General features: G+C 39.7%; 2 protein-coding genes and 1 long non-coding RNA gene across 3 annotated transcripts in view; 2 read left to right on the top strand and 1 right to left on the bottom strand.

Moving 5' to 3' along the window:
• Positions 1 to 26,569, bottom strand: part of LOC124070203 (gamma-aminobutyric acid receptor subunit beta-2) — a 337,631-nt gene that overhangs the window by 62,725 nt on the left and 248,337 nt on the right. The window lies entirely within an intron of this gene.
• On the top strand, positions 1,193 to 22,856 carry gabra6b (gamma-aminobutyric acid type A receptor subunit alpha6b). The gene is made up of 10 exons (XM_046409862.1): positions 1,193 to 1,692; positions 1,837 to 1,961; positions 2,372 to 2,439; positions 3,401 to 3,621; positions 4,111 to 4,193; positions 4,615 to 4,758; positions 5,157 to 5,309; positions 9,075 to 9,358; positions 16,011 to 16,267; positions 22,787 to 22,856. Exons 1-10 carry the CDS (start codon positions 1,604 to 1,606, stop codon positions 22,797 to 22,799), a joined length of 1,437 nt encoding a protein of 478 aa, XP_046265818.1. The 5' UTR covers positions 1,193 to 1,603; the 3' UTR covers positions 22,800 to 22,856.
• On the top strand, positions 22,852 to 26,329 carry LOC124070208. The gene is made up of 2 exons (XR_006845157.1): positions 22,852 to 23,044; positions 25,314 to 26,329. It is a non-coding gene; the product is annotated as an uncharacterized LOC124070208 (long non-coding RNA).

Below are 26,569 nucleotides of genomic sequence, written 5' to 3'. Positions count from 1 at the left end.
ACTACTTCTTTGCCTTCTAATGCTACAGCTTTTGAATGGTAGGATGTAGTGAAGAGATTTCAGCTGATCCAGAGTACATTCAGTTAAGTTACATGCCCCAGAACAAGACGCCATGCCAACAGCTCTCTATAGGGCTTCACTGTGACTTCTCTGAAGCGATGCATACACTCTCTCTTGTATAGAACACATGGAAATGAAAATTCCAGTTACCACATGTAAACTTGAAATCCTGCTGGGCTTTCAACTTTTACTGTGATAGTATAGCAAAAGCTACCAGCAGGTACTAACTAGAAGTGAACTTTTACATACATTGAACACATTACAGAAATGTCAGATCTTTGCTTGAAATGGAAAAACTTCGGGTACACTTGATCTGAAAGAGATCTATTGTTGTTTGCATATGATTTAAATCATATTTTTGAGATCATTATATAACTTTGTGTGTGTTGAGTACAAAGAGACTAGAGTCGGAGGATTATGTTGCATAATCAGTCTCCACATTTTAATGCTGTCAGAAGAATATCCTATATTTTTTTCTCCCTACCGTGAATTATTGATAACATAACTATGATACCACTTATAATGAAAAAGTAATGCCGCGCTGGAATAACGGATTCTTGCTCAATGATGAATGGGGACATACTGGAAGACACTCGCTGAAGTTGGAAGATCAGAAAATATTTGATCTTTTGTTTTTAGTTTAAGGGTAAAGTTAGGTTAAGGTAATTCACATTCAGCACATGGGCTATAATTAGTTTTTAAATCCCAAATGATGGTGCAGGATCCCTCCCATACACTGTTATGGTAAAAATGATGCACATTTTCTTTCTTTTGTTTTGAACTCCAGTCCAGCTGGGATAGCTGACTTTGACTGTGTGGTATTTTCCCCTTCCTTTTGGTCTATGGATATTGTGAGTTTGAAATTCCACTAAATGTATCTACCACCTCCTACTCCACTCAACCACTATGTGAATCACAAGTCATCATACTTTATCTCTAGTAGCAATTTTCTGTTTTTGCATGGCCAAGCTATGTGCTTTCAATCTCTCTCTCTCATACACACACACACACACACACACAAAAGCTGAGAGGATGGTAGCAAAAAGATATCATGTTAAAATTATATTGCATTCAAAAGGTCACCGGGTATGCTGTCCATTGATATGATAGTGCTGTGCGTGTGTGCAACCTCTCTTCCTCTACTTCTCCCTCCTCTCTCCCTGTCTCTCTCTGTCTCTATCTCTCTCTCCCTGTTTCCATTTCTCTCCATCGCTCTTTTCTCTTCAACACCCTTTAATCAAATGGGCGCAGAAGCCGTCATTTCCATCAAACAGAAACATTTTCTATATATCCAAGTTGTAATTAATACTGGTGTATTTCTGTTAAAATGCCTTGTTCGGTTTGTGTTAATGCTCCCCTCGTCCCTCCTCTTCACTCTCTTAGAAACTCTTCAGGTTTTTCCAACTGAGCGATTCAGGCTGAGGCGGGCGCAACCGCACTAGAGGGGAAGCCAAGTCGTGCTGGACTGGCGCGATATCCTCGCACGGTTCACAACTAATAGAAGACCTGACACGCGTTTAATCATGCTTTTAAATAATGGAATATGCTGATTTTAAAAGTTGACCAAGGATTTCTAGTTGTGGGGTGTTTGCGAGGCATGGCTTTCCTTTTAACTTGCTTATTCCTGTCTTGGTGAGTATGACAACTCTTTTCTCTGCATGTTCTCCGACTTTTACGCACGGCAAGCAGAGATTGTGGATGGTTGGGCATTTGAGAAACTGTATTTTCAACTGTTTTCTGTTGAAATAAGCTTTCATTGGTGCATATGTACTTTAGTTACAGTACGAGCAGTGTTTGGGGAAATCAGCACAGTGAGACAAGTATCTATTTGGACAACATCACGCGTATATTGGATAGATTACTGGATGGCTATGACAACAGGCTGCGACCTGGATTTGGAGGTATGCTAATGATCGTCTCATGTTCTATTTTATACGATATTGCCTCGTGAATTATTGGAGCGATTTTCTGTTTGTGAGAAGGTAGAAGTTTTACTCTAGTAGTTATGTGCCCCATTTTCATTTAGCTTTGAAGCTGTAATGGTTAAATATTAGATTTAAATATATTCTACACAACGATAACAAAAAAACTGAGCTGAGACCATCCATTTAGAATCAATTTCATGCTCTTGTTTGTCATAAAAAAATATTTTCAGTGGTCATTTTGCTCCTTCTATTGCTTATATATAAAAACAGCTTTCTTTTTTGTTTTTTACTGCTTTATATTTTAGAAAAAAAAATACATTAAAATGTCTGATCCAAAGTTGCTGTTTTTATCTGTATCAAAGCAACTACTTATCCTCCTGCTGTAGGTCCAGTTACAGAGGTCAAAACTGACATCTTTGTCACCAGCTTTGGACCTGTCTCAGATGTTGAGATGGTATGTAAGCCATACAGACTGCTGAAAGCGTCACCGGCTATTACACAAATCCATGTGTTTTCATCACTTGTCAACAAATTCCATGCTGTTGTATGAACAAAAGGAAAAGAATATGTACAGTTTTTCCGCTAACTGTGCTCATATAGCATGAAGCCATGGTTCTCGCAGCCTTCATTATTCCAGCATTTGGGCAGGATGTCATTAGTGCAGCTTAGGATTTTAATCTGGTTGACAATCCCCCCTGCCACAGAGAGAGAGAGAGAGGGAGAGGGAGAGAGAGCGAGAGATGTGACTGATGTTGGGACGGGATAGGTTTGCTACTCCTGACATGGGATAGGCTGAGCTCTGTATGTCTGTTGTACTCCATGTAGGCTTTAGGCTTTAGATACTGTTTGCCTGCATCTAAAGCCTACTTGAACTGCCACGTGATATGTCCTATTGAGAGAAATGTAAAAAAAAGCCCTTCAGGGAAGCAAGGCTATCTATTACATTTAAAAGCTTCCAGCATAGACTTGTCTCATAAACTTTCTGCTGACTTTAATGAGTTCATCAATTAAAAATATTTTTAAAGTCTTGGCATCTGCCCGTTGAAGGCGTTCGATATGCATGATAATGTAACATCATGGGGGCTTTTAGCTTTAGATGATTTTAGCATCTGAAAATCAACAATATTTAAATTTCTTGATCATAAAATTTATGTCAGCGCATTTTAATCTCATTGGTATTACCAGCAATAGAATAGTCCAGAAATAGAGGGAAAAAAATATATATATATCATATTGGCAGTCCTTGATCCAGCAGGTCCAATGAAACCATAGCTCACAAGTCCATCTGCCATTCTCTCCAGGGGTAGTTCAGATAGTAGCAGCAGGAGCAGAAGCAGCAGCAGTAGTAGTAAATGGTAGTTGTCGTAGTGGTAGTAGTAAATAAATCCTTAACCCACACTCCAACTCTCATCCAGGAATACACCATGGACGTATTCTTCCGTCAGACATGGATTGACGAACGGTTGAAATTCGAGGGCCCCATCGAGATCCTGCGGCTCAACAACCTGATGGTCAGCAAGATCTGGACGCCGGACACCTTTTTCCGGAATGGCAAGAGGTCGATCTCTCACAACATGACCACCCCCAACAAGCTGTTTCGCATCATGCAGAACGGAACTATCCTCTACACCATGAGGTAAACAGAGCTGGACAGTGAGCTCCCAGCCCAGCCAAGACCGGAATAGAGCACAGACCAGGAAAGCAAATCAAATAAACAGGCGTCCAAGAATATGCACAGACATGAAAAGAAATGAGAGTGCCAGTCCAAAAACAAGATATGTGCCATCTGATACTGAAAACAGGCCTGGAAAGCAATTCAAACAAACATGACTCCAGCTTTGTTCCAAAAGGAGACATGTAGCACGAAAAAAAAGATTCCCTTTGAGTTACTGACAGCCCAAAAACAGATTATTAAAATGATGAAGTGGATAAAACTTTAAAAAATTTAATGATTCAGGTTCAAGAGCTTTACTTAATTCATATTGTTGAGAGAAGCACAGCTTTTCTCTTCAACAAGATACATTGCTACAATATAATATGACATCATTACATATTATTCTCATTACTTAGCCAGTCTGTCAAATATAAATCAAACGCTCCTTTCAACTCTTTTCTATTTTGACAGATTAACTATAAATGCTGAGTGTCCCATGCGTCTGATGAACTTCCCGATGGATGGCCACGCATGCCCGCTCAAGTTTGGGAGTTGTGAGTTTGTTTTTCGTTAAGCCTCGCTGGTTTGACAGATGGCGTCAATCTCAAATGATCACTCTGTCACTGAGCAACTGACTGACTGAGAGTAATCTGACAGAATATATTCAAAGATTTCAATTTGAAATGGTGTATACAGCACATGTGGGAACTGTAAAAATAAATTGAAAAAGTAAATAAATAAATCATGTTGCCAGTAGTTCCTTATTCAATATGTGTCAAGTGAATAGAAGACCAGGTCTGCAAAAATGTGAATGAAATAAAAAACAATTTCAAGTTTAACTATAACTCCCATAATTTTGTAGCAGCAATAACAGGTGGTATTAAGTCTATTTTATTTTTTCAGATAAATGCTGGCTGACTTTTTGGAAAAGTTGGATGTCTATGATTTAACAAAGCTCCTTACCATCCTGTTTAGATGCTTACCCCATCAGCGAGATTGTGTACACTTGGAAGAAAGGTCCTCTGTCATCTGTCGAGGTGCCACAGGAGTCATCCAGTTTGCTGCAGTACGACCTCATTGGTCAGACAGTGTCAAGTGAGAGACTGAAGTCCAATACAGGTAAGCAGTGACTGTGCTCTGAACTACTGTGATTCCAGTCCGGCGTGCAGTTACATATTTCAGTGTTAGTTTTGATGTGTGACATGTTTTAAAAGAGGGTTTCTTTCGGGTTATGTAATATGAATGGCAGCAAACAAGAGTTTTTTATTTTAAACCAAGATATCTCTAAAAAGGTATAATTAAGCCTTAAAATAAATTGCATACAAGCGGAATGTTTAAAGATGTGGTTATTAAAAAAATTCTAAACAGTAATTATCATCAGTGTCACCATTTTTGCACAAAATAGGTATTTTACTTTTTTGAAAAGATGTTGTTATGTTGTCAGCTCTTCCCGTGCGTCTGTGAAACGCTGATTTAGCACCAATCGAAACAAAGATGTCTGGCGTTTATCTTTTCAGGTGAATATGTCATCATGACGGTCCACTTCCACCTGCAGAGGAAAATGGGCTTCTTCCTTATTCAGACGTACATTCCCTGCATTATGACGGTCATCCTGGCCCAAGTCTCTTTCTGGATTAATAAGGAATCGGTTCCAGCTCGGACTGTGTTTGGTAAGCTTTCTTTAAACTCACTTTACTTATCTGCTGTAAAAATTCCACTATGAGTTTGACGGTTATTTGAAGTGAAAAGGGAAATTTATGCAAAAATGAAGCAAATGGCGGAAGAACACATGCTGCACATTGCTTTCATGTCGGAATTGAATCATCTTGAAAAATTAAGGACTGCTTTCATTTTAGCTGCCAAAGATTGCAACAAAATGGTCTTGCAGATAATGGAGCCATTTTTCTTTCTAAAAAAAAAAAAGTTTTCCTGTTGTGATTTTGCATGATTGCAATCACTTGAAGAGGACTATAATGTGGGGGGAATGTAAATCGTGTCAATCCAGTGACTTGAGCAAGTCAGTTCAGAATTTCTGGAGCTGTGTCTCTGACACTAAGCTTCGAGCTCTCAAAATTTAACTTTATTTTTTGCTAAGTTTCCAAAAGTCAAATGAAGATTCTGTTGTCTTCCAACCCACAGCTTGACCCCAGTGTTAGCCCTGCAGACTTCAAGCAATACATTTTTCTCTATTTACTGCCCTCTGATTGGATTAAACTGCACAGAGTGGTCCTTAAAAAGCAACCTTTTGCAAGAGAACAAAGACAGACACAGTCATCACAGTATGTTTTAACCTTTCTTCATTATCTCTATTCCTCCTCCACTGTGGTAAAGCTGAATTAATTGAGAATAAATGTCCTTTTTGAAATTGGTCATGCAAGGGCCGAGAGAGGGAGGATGTTTACTTGGCCCTCTTCCGAGCACTCACAGGTTCCGCTTGCTCACATTACATTACGCTAGAGTTGCCATCAAGCTCTAGCCTCAGGAGCAGAAAGGGTGAGAGACACTGAACAAAGACAGAGAGAGACTGAGAGGACAGAGAGAGACAAAAAGACAGAGACAAAGTAAAGAGGAAAAACAAACAAGGAAAGTGTGCGGAAATGTGTAGAAACTACTTCCCTTTTTAATTTAATTTACCCATACATTAATTTTCAACAAGCTGCAGCTGAGCAGAGTAACGCTACCAGCCCTCGTAGGTAATGGCTCTGTCGCCTTTGGAAGCAAGCCAGCACTTCAACAAGCCTGTGTACTTCTATAGATAGAATAGATCCCAATCATTAGTGTTGAGCCCCCATGTGGAAAACACATCTGTGACAACTCATGAACCGCACTTGTCCTGCTGTTTTCATTTCACTCAATATTGGGTATAGGATAAAAGAACTGCTCATTCTCTGGATTGGCTGTTGTTAAAAAGGAGCTCTGGGTGAACCCAAAGCACACTGGGTGGTTCACAAGAAGTTTGGAAAAAAAATCATATATATATATATTTTTTAAAATTATTTTAGTGCCTTGCTTTAGAGCTCTGCAGCATGTAGTTCCATATTTTTCTGATATGAAAGTATGTGTCATTATCTAAGAAGGTTTCAGATAGAAAGTTAAAAATGAGGGAAAAGAAAAGAAGACAAATTGCTATATGGGTGTGCTCCATCTGGTAATACATGAAGACATAGGATGTGTGCCGGATTGTCAACAACCTCTCTAAGAGCTGAAAGTCCCTTGAGCACAAGTCTCGCAGACTTAATTGAGTGTGGCCTAATTTGTACCTTGCTTTTTTCCTATAAAAGCACATAAATGCCCCAAGCATTTCATTTCTATCCTGTCTTTATACTTCATCCCCCTCCCTCCTACACTCTCTCTTTCTTTCTTTCTCTCTCTTTCTGTTGCCTCTCCCTCCTACCCTGACAGGCTTTCTTCCCATGTCCCTCCTCCCCTTTGCAATCATTTAACTTGTGCTTGGGCTCGAGACAGTCAGCGTTGGTTGGCTATCGGAGGAGGTTTTAGAGTTGTTTGCTTTCGCGGTTGAAGTGGTGTGTAGAAAATGCTATTGAGACATGATTAGGTGCATTAAATTCCCCATAAGTTTCTACACTGCTAATGAAATGTTCACAGCTACTGTGCGCCTTTGGTAAAAGCATGGACAGCAGTGTTCAATGGCCCTTTTTCCCTGCTTGCTTTAGCTTGATGAAAGTGAATTAGATATGTACTTTGTTAATGGGCCATTAAAAGAGATGTTCATTGTCAGCATCTTTCTCTGACTTAATAAGGATGGAATCTGGGTGAGATAGAGTAAAATCTTTTCCAGTAAGGCTTTCTTACAGAGGTAAACTTGTGCGTCATATCTGTACATATTATATACTGCATACTATATATATATATACGTTCACGTTGAAGAACGGTTACTGTGATTGACTGTGAGCAAATCCAAGCAAATAGCGTTTTTTGAATGTATGATTTATAATGTACTGGTTATTTTAGTCAATACCTTAAAGGTATCAAGTACTGATGCCCAGCCCTTGTTTCTTGATTCTAGTCATTACTATAATCTAGAGCCATGGACAGATGTGTAGAAGAACTTTTGATGGGCTACACGAAGACTAAAACTACGAGAGCATTCTTACTCCAGCTGAGAGATATCAAAAACACATAGCTTTCACAATCCCATATATCCATTGATGAATCTATTATCTTCATCTTTCCCCTCATCCATTATTCTGTCTTTTTGGATGGCTTTCTCAAGAATGTTCATAGACACTGGGTCTCTGCACTGGTTAGTCTGCTTAAAGACAGATTGGCATCCACTGAAGTGACTTTTTGGCAAACCCGACTGAGCTGGAATTCCACATGGTCTGACATTCTACTTATATGCCATGAAACAGAGCTGCTGCCATGTGAAGATATGCCTTGGGAAAATGAATTGTGTACACTCAATGAGTCAGTGCCATTTTTTATTATCTTGTGACACTCAGTTAGATGTAATGCTAACTATATATTGATGTTTTCAACTTGTGTCAAGTCCATTTTATTTATATCCCATTGCTTCACAGCACACAGCAACCTTCTAGCATTTTAGTTCGAGCAGAAAAGTGCTGGTGGGGTGGTGGGGAGCACTGGAATGGTTCCATTATTTATTTATTTATTTGTTTAAGTTCTATAGTGTTGACAGCTTTCAGACCCATGTGTCAGTGATTATCTATGGTGCACGCTAAGACCTTGCTAGGAGCTAGCTTTGAATCATCTCTGCAGCTGAAGACAAGAGTGCTTAAAATGCTCTGCAGTGCTCACAGACATTATTTGCCAGATGGTGGATTTTGCTAAGTGTGTTGATATGATAATTTTCAAAGAAATGCCACAGTTTTGTTTGACTTAAATGATAAAGATAAAATAGCTTTGGTGAGAACACCTAATAGGTCTATTAATGTGGAGAAAATACACTCTGGCAGGTTGGGTGGTAGCTATTTATTTTATTTTGTCTGATTTATAGTTTAACTTTATATTTGTTTGTGTGTGCGCGTGTGCGTCTGGGGTGTTTGTGTGTCTACTTCAAGCTGATTGCAGTGGTCTCTCATAATCAAGCTTCTCCATTGTTATTCATTGACCAACATTCTCAGGTATTGAGTCATATGACAATTTTTCAAAAACAGACAGAAACACAAACATTCACACACTTCACTTTCATCAATATTCACATACACTGTTCATAAAGACCTTAACATTAAATAACCACTTTCAATCCATGTATAATATGAACCTGCTTATTCTGTACAGGAATGTGATACGTCTTGTAATGTTTTAAATTAAATAGAGGTGTTTGATATTTTTATCCCCATCAGAGGATAGAAGAATAAAGACAAAAGAATGATCTTTCATTGTACTTCAGTGCTTGACTGAGCCATAGTTTAACATTCAGTTCCTAATGTGTGTCTCTTCCCTGTATGCAGGTATCACCACCGTCTTGACCATGACAACACTCAGTATCAGCGCCCGCCACTCCCTTCCCAAAGTTTCCTATGCCACAGCCATGGATTGGTTCATCGCCGTTTGCTTTGCCTTTGTCTTCTCTGCCTTGATTGAATTTGCGGCCGTCAACTACTTTTCCACCCTGCAAGCCAACAGGGAGCTGCGGAAGGCTGCAGCTATGAAGGCGGCCGCACAGGAGGCAGCAGCAGCAGCTGCAACTGCAACGCCAGCTGCAGCCACAGGGAACGACGGAGAGGTTTCCTCGGTAAGTCTGACCCACTGTCTCACACTTGTTGTGTTTTCATGCATTGACAAATGAGTCCATTACAACAGCAGACGCACCAGTCGCTTTCCACTTACATGTCGGTTACATACAGCTGTAGGATCATTAGTGTTATGCGCAGATAACAGACCTTACACAAGGCACTGTGATAAATGGTGATCAGAGTGGATGCTGGACTCACAGGAAAGGGAAAAAAAAGGCTTCACTTTGTCTCATTACATGGCTCTAGATCTCTTCAGCAAGCCACTTCACCAGCGTGTGGTTTCTACCCTTTTTTATGCTCACAAATAAAAACTGAGCTGCCAATTTCTCTGTTGAATTTTCTGAGCTGTTTTGCCTATAAAAAAAATATTTAAAACACATTTTCTCTAAAATGCTCCAAATAACTTACTGACATAAAACTTTTGGTAATGTTAGATTACTGGCAATACTACAGCTTTCACAGCAATAATGTACTACTGCCTTTATGTTAAAATTCTGTGAAGCATGTACAGAAAGTGGTGGTTCGGTATCAGCAGCATATTTACATCCCAAATGAGCTACTCCCAGAAATGAACAGAGCAGAACAGAACATCTGGCTGGTGGGAAGCTAAATGACATTTATTTACATTTTTGTTGCACGAGGATGTGTTGCACTGCTACAACTATTTCCTGGTTGCACTGTAACCATGGTTATATAGATTGCAGCAGTATTTGTATGACTTATTCATTTTGTTTTGATTGTGATATGGCTAGAGGAAATGGGGAGCATTTTTTTTTAATATAGCATTTGAGTAGTGCACAATAAGCTGCAGTGCTGAGGCTGGGTCCTGTTCTGAGTGCATACATGTAATCTTGCTGCCACTATCATCTCTCTTTGAATCTGGTTCTATTTGACACTCATCCCTCCTAGTTTGACTTGCTCAGTTTTAGCCTCTTGCTAAGCATGTCTCTGTCTCCTCATCCTGTCTGTCTCGTTCTGTTTGTCTCTCAGCGCTTTGCCTTTATATATTTAAATTTTAATGTTCTACTCTTGACACTTAAGCACGTGTTGGAAAAGCTCACAAAGTCAAAACATGATCTTGTGTTGAGGTGCACATCCGGTCTGATTGTACGTTCACAAGCTCCATATGTGTTAATGTGAAGTATCTGTCTGTAAAATATACATATGCTGTTGATATTGTTAAAGTTTCAGTGTACGGGCTGAGATGGCTTTCATCATAATTAGTAGCCACCTTCAATCTCCAGTTCATTATTGTTGACTGTCTGTTTTGTTAAAATTTAGCTTTAGTGAGATTTAGTTTCTGACAAATAAATATCACACGTTGGGGGATAACAGCTCAATTTGCCTTTTTTAAAAATGATTTGTTTCCCTATTTGTCACATTTCGATGGATGACGTTGGTCTGTGGCTCTAAGACCAACTAGCTGTGTTGCTCATTGTGTCATCATTATGTCATCCCCAGCTGTGTCATTGGTCCAGCATGAACATGATGCTGATTACTCAGGGGATCACTGTTTAGAAAATTTGATTGATTCTGCACAAATTACATTCATTTAATATTACTCGTTTATCTTGTTTTTCAAGATTCTGACTTTCTCTGAAGTTGTTTTTAAAAAATCTTTTTTTTCCCTCCTGTTAAACCATCTCCTTCATGTCTTCCCCCTCAAGCACACAAGCACACACAAATGCACCAACACTCTCTGCTTCCTCTCCGGTCCCCCGCTGTGCTCGTCATGTGAGCCCTTTATTTTTCCTTGCCACAAACACACACTCTTTCTTTCTCTTCCGTGCACAAACACACATCTCTAGACCATCTCTCTTTTGCCTCTCTCTCCTATCTGTTTTTTCTTAAATGTGAAGTCCACATACACTCACACTGAAACACCACAATCTAAACTTTATGCACGCTTGCCCTCACTGTCCCACACAAGGACACTCGTCCACAGATAATCTGCAGCACACTCTCAAACACATACATGGGCCCATATAGATGCATACATATAATCTGCAGGAAATGATGCTCCCCCACACACCAATACAGCTCACTCATCTATACAATGTCTTATCCATCCATCCATCTACAGTACATCTATCATCCATCTATCCCTCTCGCCCAGTCCTCTATTCTGCCCTGTAACTGTGTGATAAACCACAGAGAGTGACACGAGGAGACAGGCGGTGACTCTGTGAACGATGGTTGTTGCAGATTATGTAAGAGCCATAGATTAAGGGAATATCCAGCAGATCACTGTGGGCTCATAAGAAGGAGGGCAGCCACCACAACGAAGCAGCAGTGGGGGCTGAGAAAGCTGGCCCAGTCCATTCCTGTGGAGCAAGATGGAGAGTTGGATGTGAGGGGCCAGTGTGGTTTGTTTTTGTGTTGTGTGTGCGTGTATAAGAGAGAGAGAGAAAGAGAGAGAGTTACACTGAGAGAAAGAGAGAGTGGGAGGGATGCATCATGGAAAATGACTGCTTTCAACAAAAATATGTAGGAGGGAAGACTCTTCATTACACAGAGGAAAGGAAAAAAAAAAACAATGTTGTATCACTGGGAATAGAAATAGCCATCCACCAGTCACGATTTTAAAACACTACGACCTGTTATGACTGTCAGGTAAAGCTGTAACAGCAACCGAAACCTCACAACAACATAAAGATAAGTGGGTCATTTAATGAATCAAATATACAACTGTAAACACTAAGGAGAAATGGATGTTTATCGGTGTGTGTAAAGGCTGCTGCATGCATTGTCAGTGGCGTGCGTGAGTAGGTGGTGCAGTATGTGGTTCAGGAAATGAACAGAAAATGAAGTAATTGTGGGAGAAAAAAAGGGACAAGAGAGGGAAACAAAGAAGGGACCTTTATTTTCATGTCCAGCCACAGATGCCGCCAATCACAGAATTGGGCGAAGAGACACCCTGATTAAATCAGGATGGTTTCGATTTTGAAGCATTTCTCCTGGCACCTCAATGTTCAAATAATTAGACCGAATGAGTGTTAGTGGATTCAAGCTAAGGAAAGAATGCTGGCGATGAAAAATGCCATTTATTGTGTCTGAAGTTACCCCATGGTGATTTTGTATTTATAGCAGTTATATCCTTAAGGCCTACCACTAACAGCAGCACAAGTGATCAGTAGAATAATGTGGAAACAAGAGACACCATATAGTGCTCCTGCTTTGATAGACATAGGCAATCATTGAGATAAATGCCAGTTTGGCATTTGGCGTCTTTGTTGTATTCTTCACTTTGTTTTATGGCTTGCACGCACGACACATTTGCATTACTGACCACTGCAGACAGCAGGAAAGTGCATTGTGTCAACCTCTTGTTTACGCTCTTATACATTTATCTTCATTTGTGTGCAAATAGATGTTATGACACAAATAAAAGGTGGAAATGTCCACCAATTTCAATTTCCATACACGCTTAAGAATGTTTGAAGTATGTGCCTTTATGGATGAACATATTCATATTGTTTGGAAAATGTTTCACGTTTTCTCTCTGTTACTTGTGATTTCTTTAAGTCTTATCATTTTTATCAATAGTTCCCTCAAGAGCACGTCACACAGTAATAGTGGCCAGTACTAAACTATGGTTCATGTTGATGTGAACTTGTACAACTAAGAGAATGAGGATGATCTGTCAGAATCAGAAGCCGAAAGTATGTTTCGACAGTAAGATGATAAGAATGCAAGGTGAGATACAGAGAATGTTGTAAAAGTGACGTGAAAAAAGCCACGTGAAGTAATTTGTCAAAGCAGCATAGTCAGATAGTTGGCTACATCACTCTTTTGTCGGGTCCACGTGGTGCAGATCTGTTAGTCAGTGAGCTTATGTTTGGAAACCAAAGTGAGAGGACGTTAAACATAGCTATCTCTATGACTCGTCTTAAAATTAGATTGTGAGAAAGCCGTACACGATCTAAAATCTGTAGATAGCCTATTCTTCTCCAACCCATATCCATTTTTAGTCACTTTCAAACATAAACAGTAAAGAGCTTCATAGTTGATACATCCAGGATACAAACTAGTCCCCTTCAGATGTATTAACATAAAAAGCACATTTGCATACACATATCAATCTCCACTACCTCCTAATAATCATCCACAAGTGTATACACACCCACTCAACACCTACAGAGGTGAACTTCCATGCACTTACTGCCATGTTGGCTGCGTAGTAAAAATAACCTCTTTTCACACATGCACACCTACACATACACTATGATACACACTTGCATGTATAGCTCCTACCTAACCCCACACATGAATACCTACACCCAAACAACATCCATACATCTGTCAGTCAGTGCCCATCCACCCTGTAGCAAAGTGGGTCTGTTGAAATGTAGACCAGTGGATCAAGAGAGGAGGAGCTGATCCCTCTGGGATTTGACCAGGAAGAAGCCAAGTGAGCCTGTTTGTCATTATCAAAAATAGCTCTTGTATTGGATCAGCTCCACAAACATACAGCACACCGCACACACACACCATACAGGCTATGCACGCAATGTGTACTCACTGCATGATCTTTTACCTCAATAGGGAAGCATTATAGTAATAGGCAGCTGACATTTGAAGCTGCAGCCTGTTGGAGTTTTGGACACCAGCCACTGCAAACACATAGTTATTCATGGCCAATTTACAGTTTGAGCCTAAATCCTCAATCTCAAATTAATCTTGGCCAAATACGAATGACCAGTGACTAAACAGGAGGAAGTATATATACATAATACATACATGCGTACATCAGTAAGTTGTTTTGTTGACTATTTGGTTGAATTGTCATTGGTTGTACACATTAACTGTATGTAAAGATGGACGCAATTAGAGCTCCTTAAAAGTGAAGTCAAATCAGCCTCGCCCCCTGCTGGCTGGCTGCAGTACAGTTTTTAATTCCCACCTCCATGTTGGCAGATGAGAATTGGGCCAAATTTACAACTCAAAGTAGATGTCAATTAAATTTTTCCCAAGGAATTTTTCTGTCATTTTTGATAGTTCTTATCATACAGATGCAGGCTCAAGTGTTAATTTTTCTGACAAGTTTGATTTAAAAGAGGCATCTGATGTTATAAAAAGGAAAAATGAAATGTCATGATTGTGCTGCTAACAGTTGGGGCTGGTGAGTGTTTGGGTGGGGACTCAATAGCACAGCTCCACTGCTGCCCAAACTGTGGCTGCAAATTACAAATCACCAGTCATCGTTCATCATTATATCTCAGCAGTTTTACATATCAGTATAAATTTGCCATACAGCTGATAATGTTGTTTTGTAGATGAGCATCAGTACAAAGTTATACTACTACGACATAATTTAATCGTTTAATAAACACTTATGTTTACTGTTACCCAAACCCTTTGCTTTTCTATCTGTGTCAAGCTTGTGAAATTAATAACTCTGAGACTAAATCTAGTCTTATTTTGAGATTGGTGACCATGCATTTTTGGAAAGATTCCTCTCAGTCAGAGGATTGTAACAGTTTAATAGTTTCTCAACCTGTAGAGGAGCATGTAATCCTGTGGCCTCACAAATCCAGCCTCAATCTCACAAGTTCAGTTTGTGCTCCAAGGCTTTGGTGTGGAAAAGCCTCCACTGTGAGCTGAATAGGCTGGAAGGCAGTCAGTGAACTAAAGGCAGTTTATTTCCCAAAACTTGAGAACAATTCAAACTGATCATTATTCTGCAAAAAATAGTTTATTTCAAAGTCACAGACCTGTTTCGGTGAAAAATTTGGGAAAATTCCATCTATCTATCTATATACTCATATTACAACATGCAGTGCATAGTATTCATATATACTTATATTTGTGATACTGACCTCTTCATAAAAACATGCATACATTGTATGTCTCAGTACAATATAATGATTCTCATTTCCATGAGAGAGTATTAGTATTTGAATATATTATCTTGACCTACCAAGAAGTGACTGTTCCCTATGATACTTAAGGTTAAAACAGGAGTGTATACTGTAAAAAGGACTGGCTCTCTTATCCATTCTCGCTCACTCTCTCTGACTCTACTTACAGGCAACAAGGTGTTTCTTGACTCATTTCCCAGATGTCCTCTCCCTTTCTCTCTGCACACATACTGTAGCTGATTTACAACTATTGGAGCAGGGAGCATGTGCTGAGATCACACTGGTTTACTGAAAACTGATGAGGCATGACGATAACCATGTGTCAATATACTGTGAGCCTCTTTTGTTTACTACGCTTTGTCTGCGTCCCACAACTACATCAATCTTCCCGAAAATGGTTGATTGAAATCACATAAAATCAAAAACAAAACATCATTGATTTCCTTCATCGAGCTTAATTACTGTGGTACTCATTGGTATTCTAGGCAGTTGTCTTTGCAGACGCACACACATTCCCTGCAGTGATCAACTTGCGGCTGTGTAAATATGGCTCTAACATCAGGATGGTTTTTTTCTTAATGATTTTCTTTTGTTTCACTTGATTTTCAGAATCAGTTTCCACTACATTATTAACATTCTTAGCACATCACATATGATGTTTTATGACTCTCTGGGTACAACTCTACAGCACCATTTTAATTATTAACACCCTCATATTAGATCATGCAGTATTCTCTTTAAATTGAACTTCCTCTTACAGATTCTATCTTTCCTCTTTGCCCCCTCCAAGGTGGATCCCACTAGTGTGCTGAAGAAGAGGATGAACTCTGCCCCACTGTTTGACCGCCCTGCAAAAACATTTCCTAACCCACCTGTCAATGCCCAAGCCTTCCTGCAGCAGGGTTCAGCTGTACCAGCCAACAATGTTTTGACTGGCACCAGCATCATCGACAAATACTCCCGCATCCTGTTCCCTCTTTCATTTGGCGCCTTCAACCTGGTCTACTGGATTGTCTATCTCACCAAGGACACGATGGAGATGTCCAGGTGAACAGATGGCATGGTTTTTACAATTAATTATATCATCACTTTTGTGTGGTTTAATCTTGCACAATAAGTTCTTTACTTGTGTGTATATTAAATGCGTGGGTTATAAGCCCATTATTCCTATAGGATATGTGAACAAGTTTAAGACAGCCAGTCCAGTAAATAAACAAGCAATTAAAGTAGGACTAGACCTTTCATCTCTTTAAATGCCTAAATATTGTGAACAAAATGCTTTGCAGTTGTAATTGCAGTCATTTAAAAATAAATCAAAAAGGGCAATTGCATGGCCTACTTTTCACTTTATAAGATATTATAACCAGTTGATTTAATTAATAATAGTGATGAATAAGTTAACAGATTATGCCAAAATTGATGTTGCAGTTCATCAGTTGTTTGAGTTGGCTGTTTGTATGCAACTCTGAGCATAAGAATTTCCATATACATATTTACTATACTCAAATACTCAGAAAACAAGGTAGATAAAATGTTTATTTCAGTATGTGTATTTATTGTGTGTGTGGGTAGGTGCAGTATGTATCTGTCTCCATTAAATGTTTTTTTTTCTTTCAAATATGTGCTTGCCAACCTGAGAGCCCATACATTATTCAGCAGCCATACAAAGCTCTTACACTTTCATTTCTAATTATTTACCATATGGCTTTTCCAAATGTGTCAGCATAGTGGTCACAGGCTTATAGTGGTTGAGTGATAATTGCAATACAAGACCACCAGGCAACACTGGCAGGCTCTGTATTTGTCATTCAGTGTTTAGCAATGTGTCTAGCCCTGTGCAGTGCCAGCAGGCTGCAGTACTCATAGCCTGTAGGTGTATGCTTTCCATACACAGTGAACTATAGCTTAACTGATGGCAAGAAAATGTAAACTAACTTCTAATATGTATCTGAGTGGCATTACAATAAATGTTTCATTCATCAGACATAAATTACACCAGAATACAGCCATGCCTGCTGCCAGTAAGGCTGTACTCAGGCACAGTGGTCCTTTGAGGCACATGCAGAGGTGTTTAGTTCATGTACGAACGTAATTTCCTCAACACAATTTTGAAAATGAGCTGACTATATTGTATCATCATTGTCACTGACCCAGTCAGTAGCTTTTAGCAGTGCGGCTCCCCTCACTGCTGACTGAGAGTGCTGTTGTCAGCTCAGTCATGATTCACAGCAGGTTACTTCCTCGTTAAAAGCTTGTTAAAAGACTGTGAAAGCCACAGAAACAATCATAATCTGATAGTGCAATCATAAATAACTGGCATCTGGAGCAATTATCCATATGTACTGAGTGCTGTTACAGGCTAGTTTTGTACTGAGCCAAACATGACAGCCAGGACTAGCAACAGACTGGACGCACTGCTGAACAGAAAACAGAATCAGCCTTTATCCTGCCATAAGAACACTCACGCACTGAAGTGAACAGTAATGTGTTCAACGATGTGGCATACTGTTGTATGTACTGGAGTGTTTGAGGAGTGATGCCTTTACTGACTGACCCATGCACTGAAACGCATTTAAACGGTGGACATTTTGCGTAGAAAAATTCACTATAGAGTAAATGACTACGAATCTTTGAACTGAGCTGAATGAAGTGATCTGAATCAGAGAAGTGATTGGTGATTTCCCCCTCTGGCTGAATGCAAATGTGATCCTGTGCAAAATTAACATTTCATATCTTTAATTAGTAGATTCAATTAAATGTTATAAATTAGCAACCAAACTAGCCACATTTCTACCAAGTCTTTGCTGCTAAACCTTTTGTGTACATAATGAGATAATAATCATAATTCATAATTAGATCTGTGATCTAAACAAAAAAAATGTCACTTCAGACAAAAGACAAATAATGTAGCTACTGATGTTGTTAAGTTGAATTGTGAAAGCCCATTAACATGATTTTCACAAGTGGAGTCTCAAATGTAGCTGCATGATGGACTGTATGGCTCACAGCTGTGATTGATAACAGATATCAGCAACAACGGTCTTGTCCGTCAACAGATGAAATCACGCTACAGTTTGATGACATCAAGAGGGGATCTGTGGTGTTCTCATACATCTAGAATCTTGCAGGGTTATATCAGTTGAAGGAGAAAGCTGTTTGTGATGCACACATGCATCACAAACAGAGTTTATGCATGGCAAGTTTCTGTGTTTGATTTGTCCAAATCACCTTCTAAACAGATGCATATGCCCGGTTGTGTATCTATGAACGCACTATTGATGCGCTTTGTGACTCCGGGGCTTTTCAACTGTGTGGGTTTAGCTCCTTTCATTCCCTGCCTTGGTCTTTCTCTAAAAAGGGAAAAGCCCTGCAGCTTGAGCTGAGGCAAGTCAGATGACATGACAGCGTTGGCAGACATCGGATAGCTCCGTGTGACTAACCCTCTTAGTGACACTCTCTTAACTGTTTCTATTAATTGATATGGACTATAAGAGAGAAAGCGGACCCTGACAAACTGCTTGTGGGAAAGCAACTGACTGATGGCCTTTAGACGTGATTTACAAAGAAGAAAATAGCATGCAATATAGTTTGAATGCATGTATAAAGTTGTGTGAATTGGTGTACAGTATACAAATGTTTTGGGGCACATGATCATTACACCAACAGGGTCTTTAAAGACATGACATTCTAGATACATAGACAGCTTTGCATCTATAAGGGCTTCCATTCATCTGAGAAGGCTTTCCAGATTTGGAGGGTTTCTGTGGTCAGGCACCGATGTTGGCTTGCAATCGTCTTTCCAATCTCCATCCCATAGGTGTTCAATGCTGAAATAGAAAAAGACCTTCTCCGAACTGTTGCCACACAGTTGAAAGAATAACATGGACCAAAAGCAGGAAGTAACCCCTGAAAATCAGCCCCATTCCAGTATTTTTGCCTATTTGCAAAACACTGACAGGACAGCAAGTGTTTTACCCCTAGAGGGCTTAATCTACCCTAATCTACGCTACCCCAATGTTTTTTTTTTGATGGGTCACTGTTCCAAAACCATAATAATTAGATAACTTGCTTTACTTTCCATAGGTGCACAGCAGCCAGAGGTATAAATAACAAGTACATTAAGTGTGTGTGTGTGTGTGTGGAGTGGGGTGATGAAAGGAACAAGGAGGTGATACAACACACAGTGCCCCAGGGCTGATAACTGAAAATCCCAGTGGTGCTGGAACCTGTGGCTGAACAGCCAGTGCAAACAACCATTACAACCACAGGTTGTCACCATTATCGATCGTGGTTACATCATTCACACTGTACTGTCACCAACCATGGATGCTGCGGTTGGTGTGGTAGAGTTTACATTTGAGTCCATTTTAACTCAAATGTCTGCGTACCAACAAGCATAAGACTCCAACAGCTTGATTATTATTATTGTCATCATTATGCCAACCAAGTCCCTCTTGCCAGCTAAGTCCTTGTTGGCATAATGATGATTTATATATTAAATACAGAGTTGATAAAATTGTCCCTCTGTTATGAATGTAAGGCAAATACATCTTGCCAATGTGTCAAGAAAAAAAATGGCTGATCTCAACACATAACTTAGATTCATACAGATGGTGTGACATAATGTTTAAGCCTCTATCTGATCCCTCATCAATGCAAGCACTGAATGGTCTGTATAAATAATAGCGCAGCGGAAGTCCATGACGATGAGCAAGAACAGCCTCAGGTGCATTACCAGCGCCATTGAGACTGCAGTATGTCTTGGCCTGATTTGTATATAGCCTAGCAAAACCAAGATCTACTACAACTGAATGTGAGATCTGACAAACGGACCTGCACGAGTGGTTAGGTGTGAAAGAGAGTCAAGTTTATAGTAAATCACATATGTGAGAACCGAATTATGAGTCTGTAATGAGCCATTGTAGACGCCAGCTCTGATTATAACGAAAGCAGTCCTGCACAGTGATGTGGACCAGAGTTGAATCATAATCCACCGTACAATGCTTCACACTTCCATAATTATTTTTTTAGTATTACTTTTTTTAAATACAGAACCACCCACATTGGTGAACCCTTGATTCTGAGATTGATCCACCTTAATCCAAATATCACACCCATGAAATGAAAGCAGGAAGTCCTTTTCACTCCAGAGAAATAAATAGAGAGCTCCAGTCATCCTAACTGAAAGCAGATAGCAGTGCATGCTACAGACCCCTTTCTCTCTCCTTTTTTTAATCTTTGCTTTTGTTATAAAAGGTCCTCCTGCAAAGATGAGCCCGGACCAGAAGAAAACTCTCTTTGTGTGAGTGTGTGTGCAGGTGGATTTGTGTGTGTATCTCTTTCTGTGAGGATACAGGCATACAAGTGTATAAATGTGCCATGGCAGCAGTGCCTACCGACTGGAGGCTATTTTAATGAATAGCACCATTCAGGGTGAGACATGAAGGAAACAAATTTGCTGAAAACACTTCCTTCCATGAGGGGCCCCAGCTGGTTGGCTGACTGGTGGCTGGCTGGCTGGCAGGCTCATTGGTGTATGTGTGTCAGAGTGGGTACAGCAGGTGATAAGCGCTGCTCCTCTTTATTGCCCATCAGAGTGCCAGGGTTGACAAACAACTCCCCCATTGTTGCTCATAAATCAAAACCACTAAATGCTGTTTCCAACTCAATTCCTATTTTTCGACTGCGGGGCCTTAGCCATAAGTTTGGTGTAATGATCATTCAATTACAGGCCACTCAGATGGGAAGCGAAGAAGACAGATAAAAACAGATATCCCCTATCTATCATATGTCTCTCTGTGGCCTCGTGGGAATTGCTACATCTGCCTTTGTCACCTAGTTTGTGTGTGCTTGCATGAGCGCATTCCTCACACATCTACCTGTGTTTACACGGACGTCTGTGTGCACACTGAAGCGTAGGAATGTGCACATTTACAAATCCTCACAGAGAAATAAATTGTTATCACACACGAGGACTGCTCTTTGTCCCTGACTTTCTCTTCACATATACATGCTCATTCTCTCTCTCTCTCTCTATCCTTCTATCCCTCACACTCAATTGCTTTCTCTATTTCTCACTTTATCTCAGTGTCACTCTCAGACCCCCTCCCCCTCCATCTCCCTCCCTTCCATGGTGAACTGTCTGTACTCTGCTTCCCCATTGATAAGACACAGGGCAGAGCAACAAGCAGAGCAGAGTGGTGTCCCTCAACCTCATCTACTTAGCATTAATCATCCAGCCATTTCAGCAATGTTGTTTCTCTTTGCAAATGTCTATTAGTCTTCTTTACCGGCTCTACAGATGCATATTGGCCATCTGTTTACTTGAGCAAGTGCAGTTAATGCAGCAGGGCAGCCTCATCTAAAGAGAAATGGTCCAATCACCAAAAGGTCACAAGTTCAGTCTCTGCAAGAGCCAATGTGAGTGTGTCAGCAGTTGTGTGACGTGTCAGTGTGCCCTAAAGCAAGACACTGAACACTATCCGCTCATTTTAAGTCACTCAAACTGAACACAATTATGAGTTATCACTCACAAGTAAGGTTTGTAAGATTTGATAAGCGTCTTTTTGAGACATTTGGAGGCTGTCCGGTGCTATGAATTAGCATCTACCTTGTTAAATTTCACAGATAGATACATGTTTGTATTAAAGCTGTTCAAATGGTTTGTTTAAATCCATTGTTTGTACCAATGTAATTCACACAGTGTTACAGTGCTACAGTATGAATCAATGCAGAATATTCAGCATATGGCCAAGCCTAGTATGGCCTACTATCCTGTTTTAATGTTCACCAGTGTACCAGGCAAAAATGCGTATCTGAGTGAATCTATTAGTTAGGGCAAATATACAATAAAATGAAATAAAGTGTAATGTCACACCTGTAAATATACAATACAATTGTTGCTATGAGTAAGTTTATTTAATTTAACAGAATTTTAGCCTTGCACTTGCCCTTTAAAGCACATGGTCCCAACGCTTTGGCTACCTCAGAGCGCCTCCTCAGCTGTCCCCCAATCAAAAACACACAGAAAACTGGCATTTTTTTTTTCCTTTTTGCCAGAAGCCATCTAAGTTCTGTGGCTGAAAATGGCTCTCAGTGCTGTCAAAGTGTCTCCCACATTAACACATTAGGCGGAGGAGGTGGAGGTGTGAACTACCTGGCAGAGGTTCTCAGACAAGTTTCACAAGGTCTCTGTGAACAACTTTGGCAGCAAGGGACTGAATAAATTCAAATTTTAAATTCAGCCTGCAATGGATGCCAACCTTCACAGCAAGACCGAGCCGGAGCACGTTGTTACATCATACCAGTGTGCATTTGTGCTTGTGCGCAGGCAGATGTGGACAAATGTGAATTGGAGTAGGTGTGTGTGTAGGTGTCTCAATGCATATATCTGTATGTTTGGATATGATAAAATATGATATCCATAATTCGAAGAGAAAACCTTTACTCTTGGCAGCATACCAAGGTGCTCCTCTTTCCCTCCTTAACACACACACACACACAGTGTACACTGCTGCCATTTTTTCCACTAACTGTATTATTATTTCTCTTCTCTCTCTCTTTCAGGGATACCGTCTAAGCCAACAGTTCGTCTTCCTGGAAATCATAGACTGTCATACAACTGCACACACACACACACACACAATAAATAGATGACAGACGTTTGCCAAGCATTCTTTCATGCCGCCTCAGTGCATTGTATTTCTTTTTAAGTACTCCCTTGGAAAGTGAGTGTGTTTAGAGCAGATGAACCAGCTTCTATTGCCAACTTGACCCTGGAACTCACAGCCTGTGGGCCCCAAGCTCTGGAACCATTTCAAACAGGTATTATATCTCTCACTGTCTCTTTCATTTCTTTATTTCTCTTCCCAAATATTAAGAAAAAAAAAAGTTCCCAGCACAAGTGGATGGGCCAGGACATAACAGCTAAGCTAGCTGGGCTGAGAGGCAGAGCCACTTCTTTGTTTAATGTATTTAATTCTGTACGCATACATTTCCACACATGAGTGCGATCTTGCATGTGTGTTGGAAATGAGGCTTTCCCTACCCTGCTACTCAGAACACACTTGAGGGAATGAGTGTACCCACTGTCCTGACTGGATCCAGTGTCACTGACTGACTTGTAGGAACTCTTTCACTTGCAGTTCTTCTTTTTCCACTCTTCATTTTTCCCCCCAACAATATTCATTTGATGCAACATTTTTTGGTTCATTTGCGTAATTTCACTCCACTGATGGAGGATGTGAAGTGCAATCTTCAAAGGGTTTTTATGTTGTGTTACATGGATACTTTTGCCTGGTTGAATATTGTCACATGCACATGCGGATGGAGAAATGTGCACATGCAAATGTAAAAAAGACGGACTCTAAAACATGCAAACATACCATTGACTTATATGTTTTCCACAATTTTCACACTGATAGGATTATATACCCTAGATTTCCGATAGACAGAATAAAGCAACATCATTGCATAATTTCATGAATAAATAAGTTGTGACAGATGAGAAAGCTGTGATCCATCTGGTGCCATCTTTAGGAAGAATCACAGTGAACTCTGCAACATTGTTGGGAAAACAAAGTTTATCAGGTATTTAATGGAGGAATTACTTCAGTGCACCATGAGTGTAATCACAGTGAACTGAAAAGTTGTTGTAGGATGTTATATTAGACATGCAGAAAAAACACACATTAGCGCCGCATATGTATCCTGGCAACAAACTATACATCCCCAGAGAAGATTTAGGGCTTTAAACGCTAACATTGTCCTGATTTTCTTTTATATATATATATATTATATATTGTTTCTATTTATTGTAGTCAAGTTTAATTGAAGTTAAATGATTCCTGCACTTACTGCCAATTATTTCCCGAGATGATAGCTCACGCTCGGCTTTGGGTTTTCATTAAGAAAGCAGTAAAAAATAGAAACCTAAGCCTATCATCATCAATTATACGAAATGACAAAACACATTCATTAATAATCCACTTGTCTGAATTTGCATATGATTATACACTGTTTCCAATTAAGGAGAGGTGTTAACATGTTAAAGCCATGTGGCGCGATATAAATAAGCTGGTGTGTGTTTGTTTCCTTACGACATCCATCATCCATGAGAATGTTCTCATTAAAAGTGTCTCTTATTAACACAGACACCTTTTGAAATGAGAAAACTTGAGCCAAAGGTTTATAGCGGGAAAACTGTACACTTTCTCTGGCTGTTGAGTGCATATTATATTAAGATGAAAACTCTCACACAAACTTAAAAAAGCTGTACATCTGGTGTAAACTGCCACTTTGGTCTGTTTGAGGGTCCTGTCTTTAGAATTTATGATACAAGAAGTAACTTCATTTCCTTGTTGTTTAATAATATATTAAGATTTTTATTTATTTATCTTTTATTTTTATTGTGGTTGCTAAAGAAGCTCTTCTTTTGCTCTTATGTGTTGTTCTTATGAGCACTTTAATTTGTAAACAGACCAGCATGGTATAGCTGAGTTTATCAGCACTGACACAATAAATAATGCACGATTAAAACTTTGCACCACAAACACTTTTATTCAAGAATGAAAATATGCAATGTAATTTAAAAAAAAAATGCAATACAGACTCTGGTTGGACCCACAAGGTTGGGATGCATTGCTTAAAACTATATTCTGAAGTTGCAAAGTTTTCATGAACTTGCACCGAAGTAACTCTATTGCCAGACAAGAACATCACTATTGGACACTTCTGCAAAACCTCAGAATAGATTCAGCGCCAAGGATTTTAAATTGTTGTTATCTACAATACTTGTGCATGTCGACTACAGTATTACCAAGGTAGAGTTAGTCTAATAAAACAACAGCTTTAATTGCAGCTCTGTGACTCTCGCATAAAAATCTGATGGAAAACAGAATCATGAGGGCACTTCGGTCAGTTATTATTGAATTCTGTGTGACTGTGGTTTAGTGCAATTATGCAGCACAAAAGGATTTGTTTTTTTTGTTTTTTTACCTGTTGTTGCATGTCTTTTTTCACTTGTACACCAGAGGACTAGAAGAACAGTGGGAGTCACACTGTATGAATGGTCTCTGTATCCTCCCTCTTTCAGGACTTCATTCACCACCCTCTTCCCCTCTCTGTCTCTGAGGCAGAGGCTGATGGAACAGGGCACTTCAGCCCTTGCTGCCCTGTGTGTCAGGCTCTATTGCAGGAAAACCTGACTGCCAGTGAACTCAGATTGCTATAGAATTGTTGGCTCAGCCCCATCAGAGCCTCAGAAAACCGAGGACCTCCAACCTCAAGCAGTGAAGGAGTGTGTTTTTTCCAAATAAATTTCAGTCGGATAGTCAGACAGAAATAACCTGAGAAGGTGTGTATGGATGTGTGTGCGTGTGCTTTTTTATATGACTGAACTTGTCTCCTTTTATCATTGACCCAATTGATCTGCCCTCTGACTCCAGCCGAGCTGCTCAGTTCCGTCACACCACCAATGAGAACTGCACGTGCATGACCTCCGACCCTTTATGTGCTTGTTAGGGTTGTTGAATGTAGAAGGTTGTGAACTCCATAGAATATAGAATACTCTTGCTATGGTGATTGCGGCCATAAACTGCCCTTTCTGTCATTTCCTTTCATTCCACGGGCATGGACTTTATTGATTGTTTCATTTATTCAGTGTTAATCTTTTTTTTTTTTTCTGTACTGTCATTTGCCTCGAAGTTTTAGGCACAATTTAAAAGACAATGAATGCTCTACATTGCTATTTTATGTGTATATTTTGTGAATACTTTTGTGAGTATTTCTGTAGGTTGCTCTTTGTATTTCAACTCTTATGACCCCTGCTTGGTGATCAGCTGCACTGCATTAACTGTTTGTACTGGTCTGAATGACAGACCACGACTTTTGTATTTTGGCAGTTTATTCCCTCCACATTTTCTCCTTGTACACATTGCTGTCCATTAGTTTTTCTTGTCATGAAGATAGTTTGTTTTTATTGCAACAGAAAACAACATTTGCATATTCAGATGCTTTGTCTCCTGTTAATAAATGAACCCCTTTCTCACTTTTCCCACAGGATTGTATATTACTATGTTCAATAAAACCAGATTATGTATATATATACACTGTACACTTCCCTCTTCCACTTCTTTACGTAACCACCACTGTGCACCAAGAGATATTGAAAGTAGCTTGTGAGGTTCTTTTCATTGTGGGATTTTGAAAATACAATCTTTTCTGTAAGATGCAATCTCTGTAGCCCTTCCCAGCAGGGCATTTTCTTATTAACATTGCCGTCATTTTTATTACATGACATGTAAGGAACTTTTTTTTTTCATCCAAACAGATGAAATTCCGGATAATTAA

This window comes from Scatophagus argus, chromosome 14 (assembly GCF_020382885.2).
Source record: "Scatophagus argus isolate fScaArg1 chromosome 14, fScaArg1.pri, whole genome shotgun sequence".
NCBI lineage: Eukaryota > Metazoa > Chordata > Actinopteri > Scatophagidae > Scatophagus > Scatophagus argus.
The sequence above is the reverse complement of the archived record's forward strand: the minus strand, read 5'-3'. Positions and strand labels throughout refer to the sequence as shown.

Excerpts from the sequence above, each read along its gene's own strand:
- gabra6b (XM_046409862.1), top strand. The coding sequence starts at position 1,604 with ATGCTGATTTTAAAAGTTGACCAAGGATTTCTAGTTGTGGGGTGTTTG. Across the intron at positions 1,693-1,836 it reads ACTTGCTTATTCCTGTCTTG|TTACAGTACGAGCAGTGTTT; the intron begins GTGAGTATGACA and ends TATGTACTTTAG. Across the intron at positions 1,962-2,371 it reads GCTGCGACCTGGATTTGGAG|GTCCAGTTACAGAGGTCAAA; the intron begins GTATGCTAATGA and ends CTCCTGCTGTAG.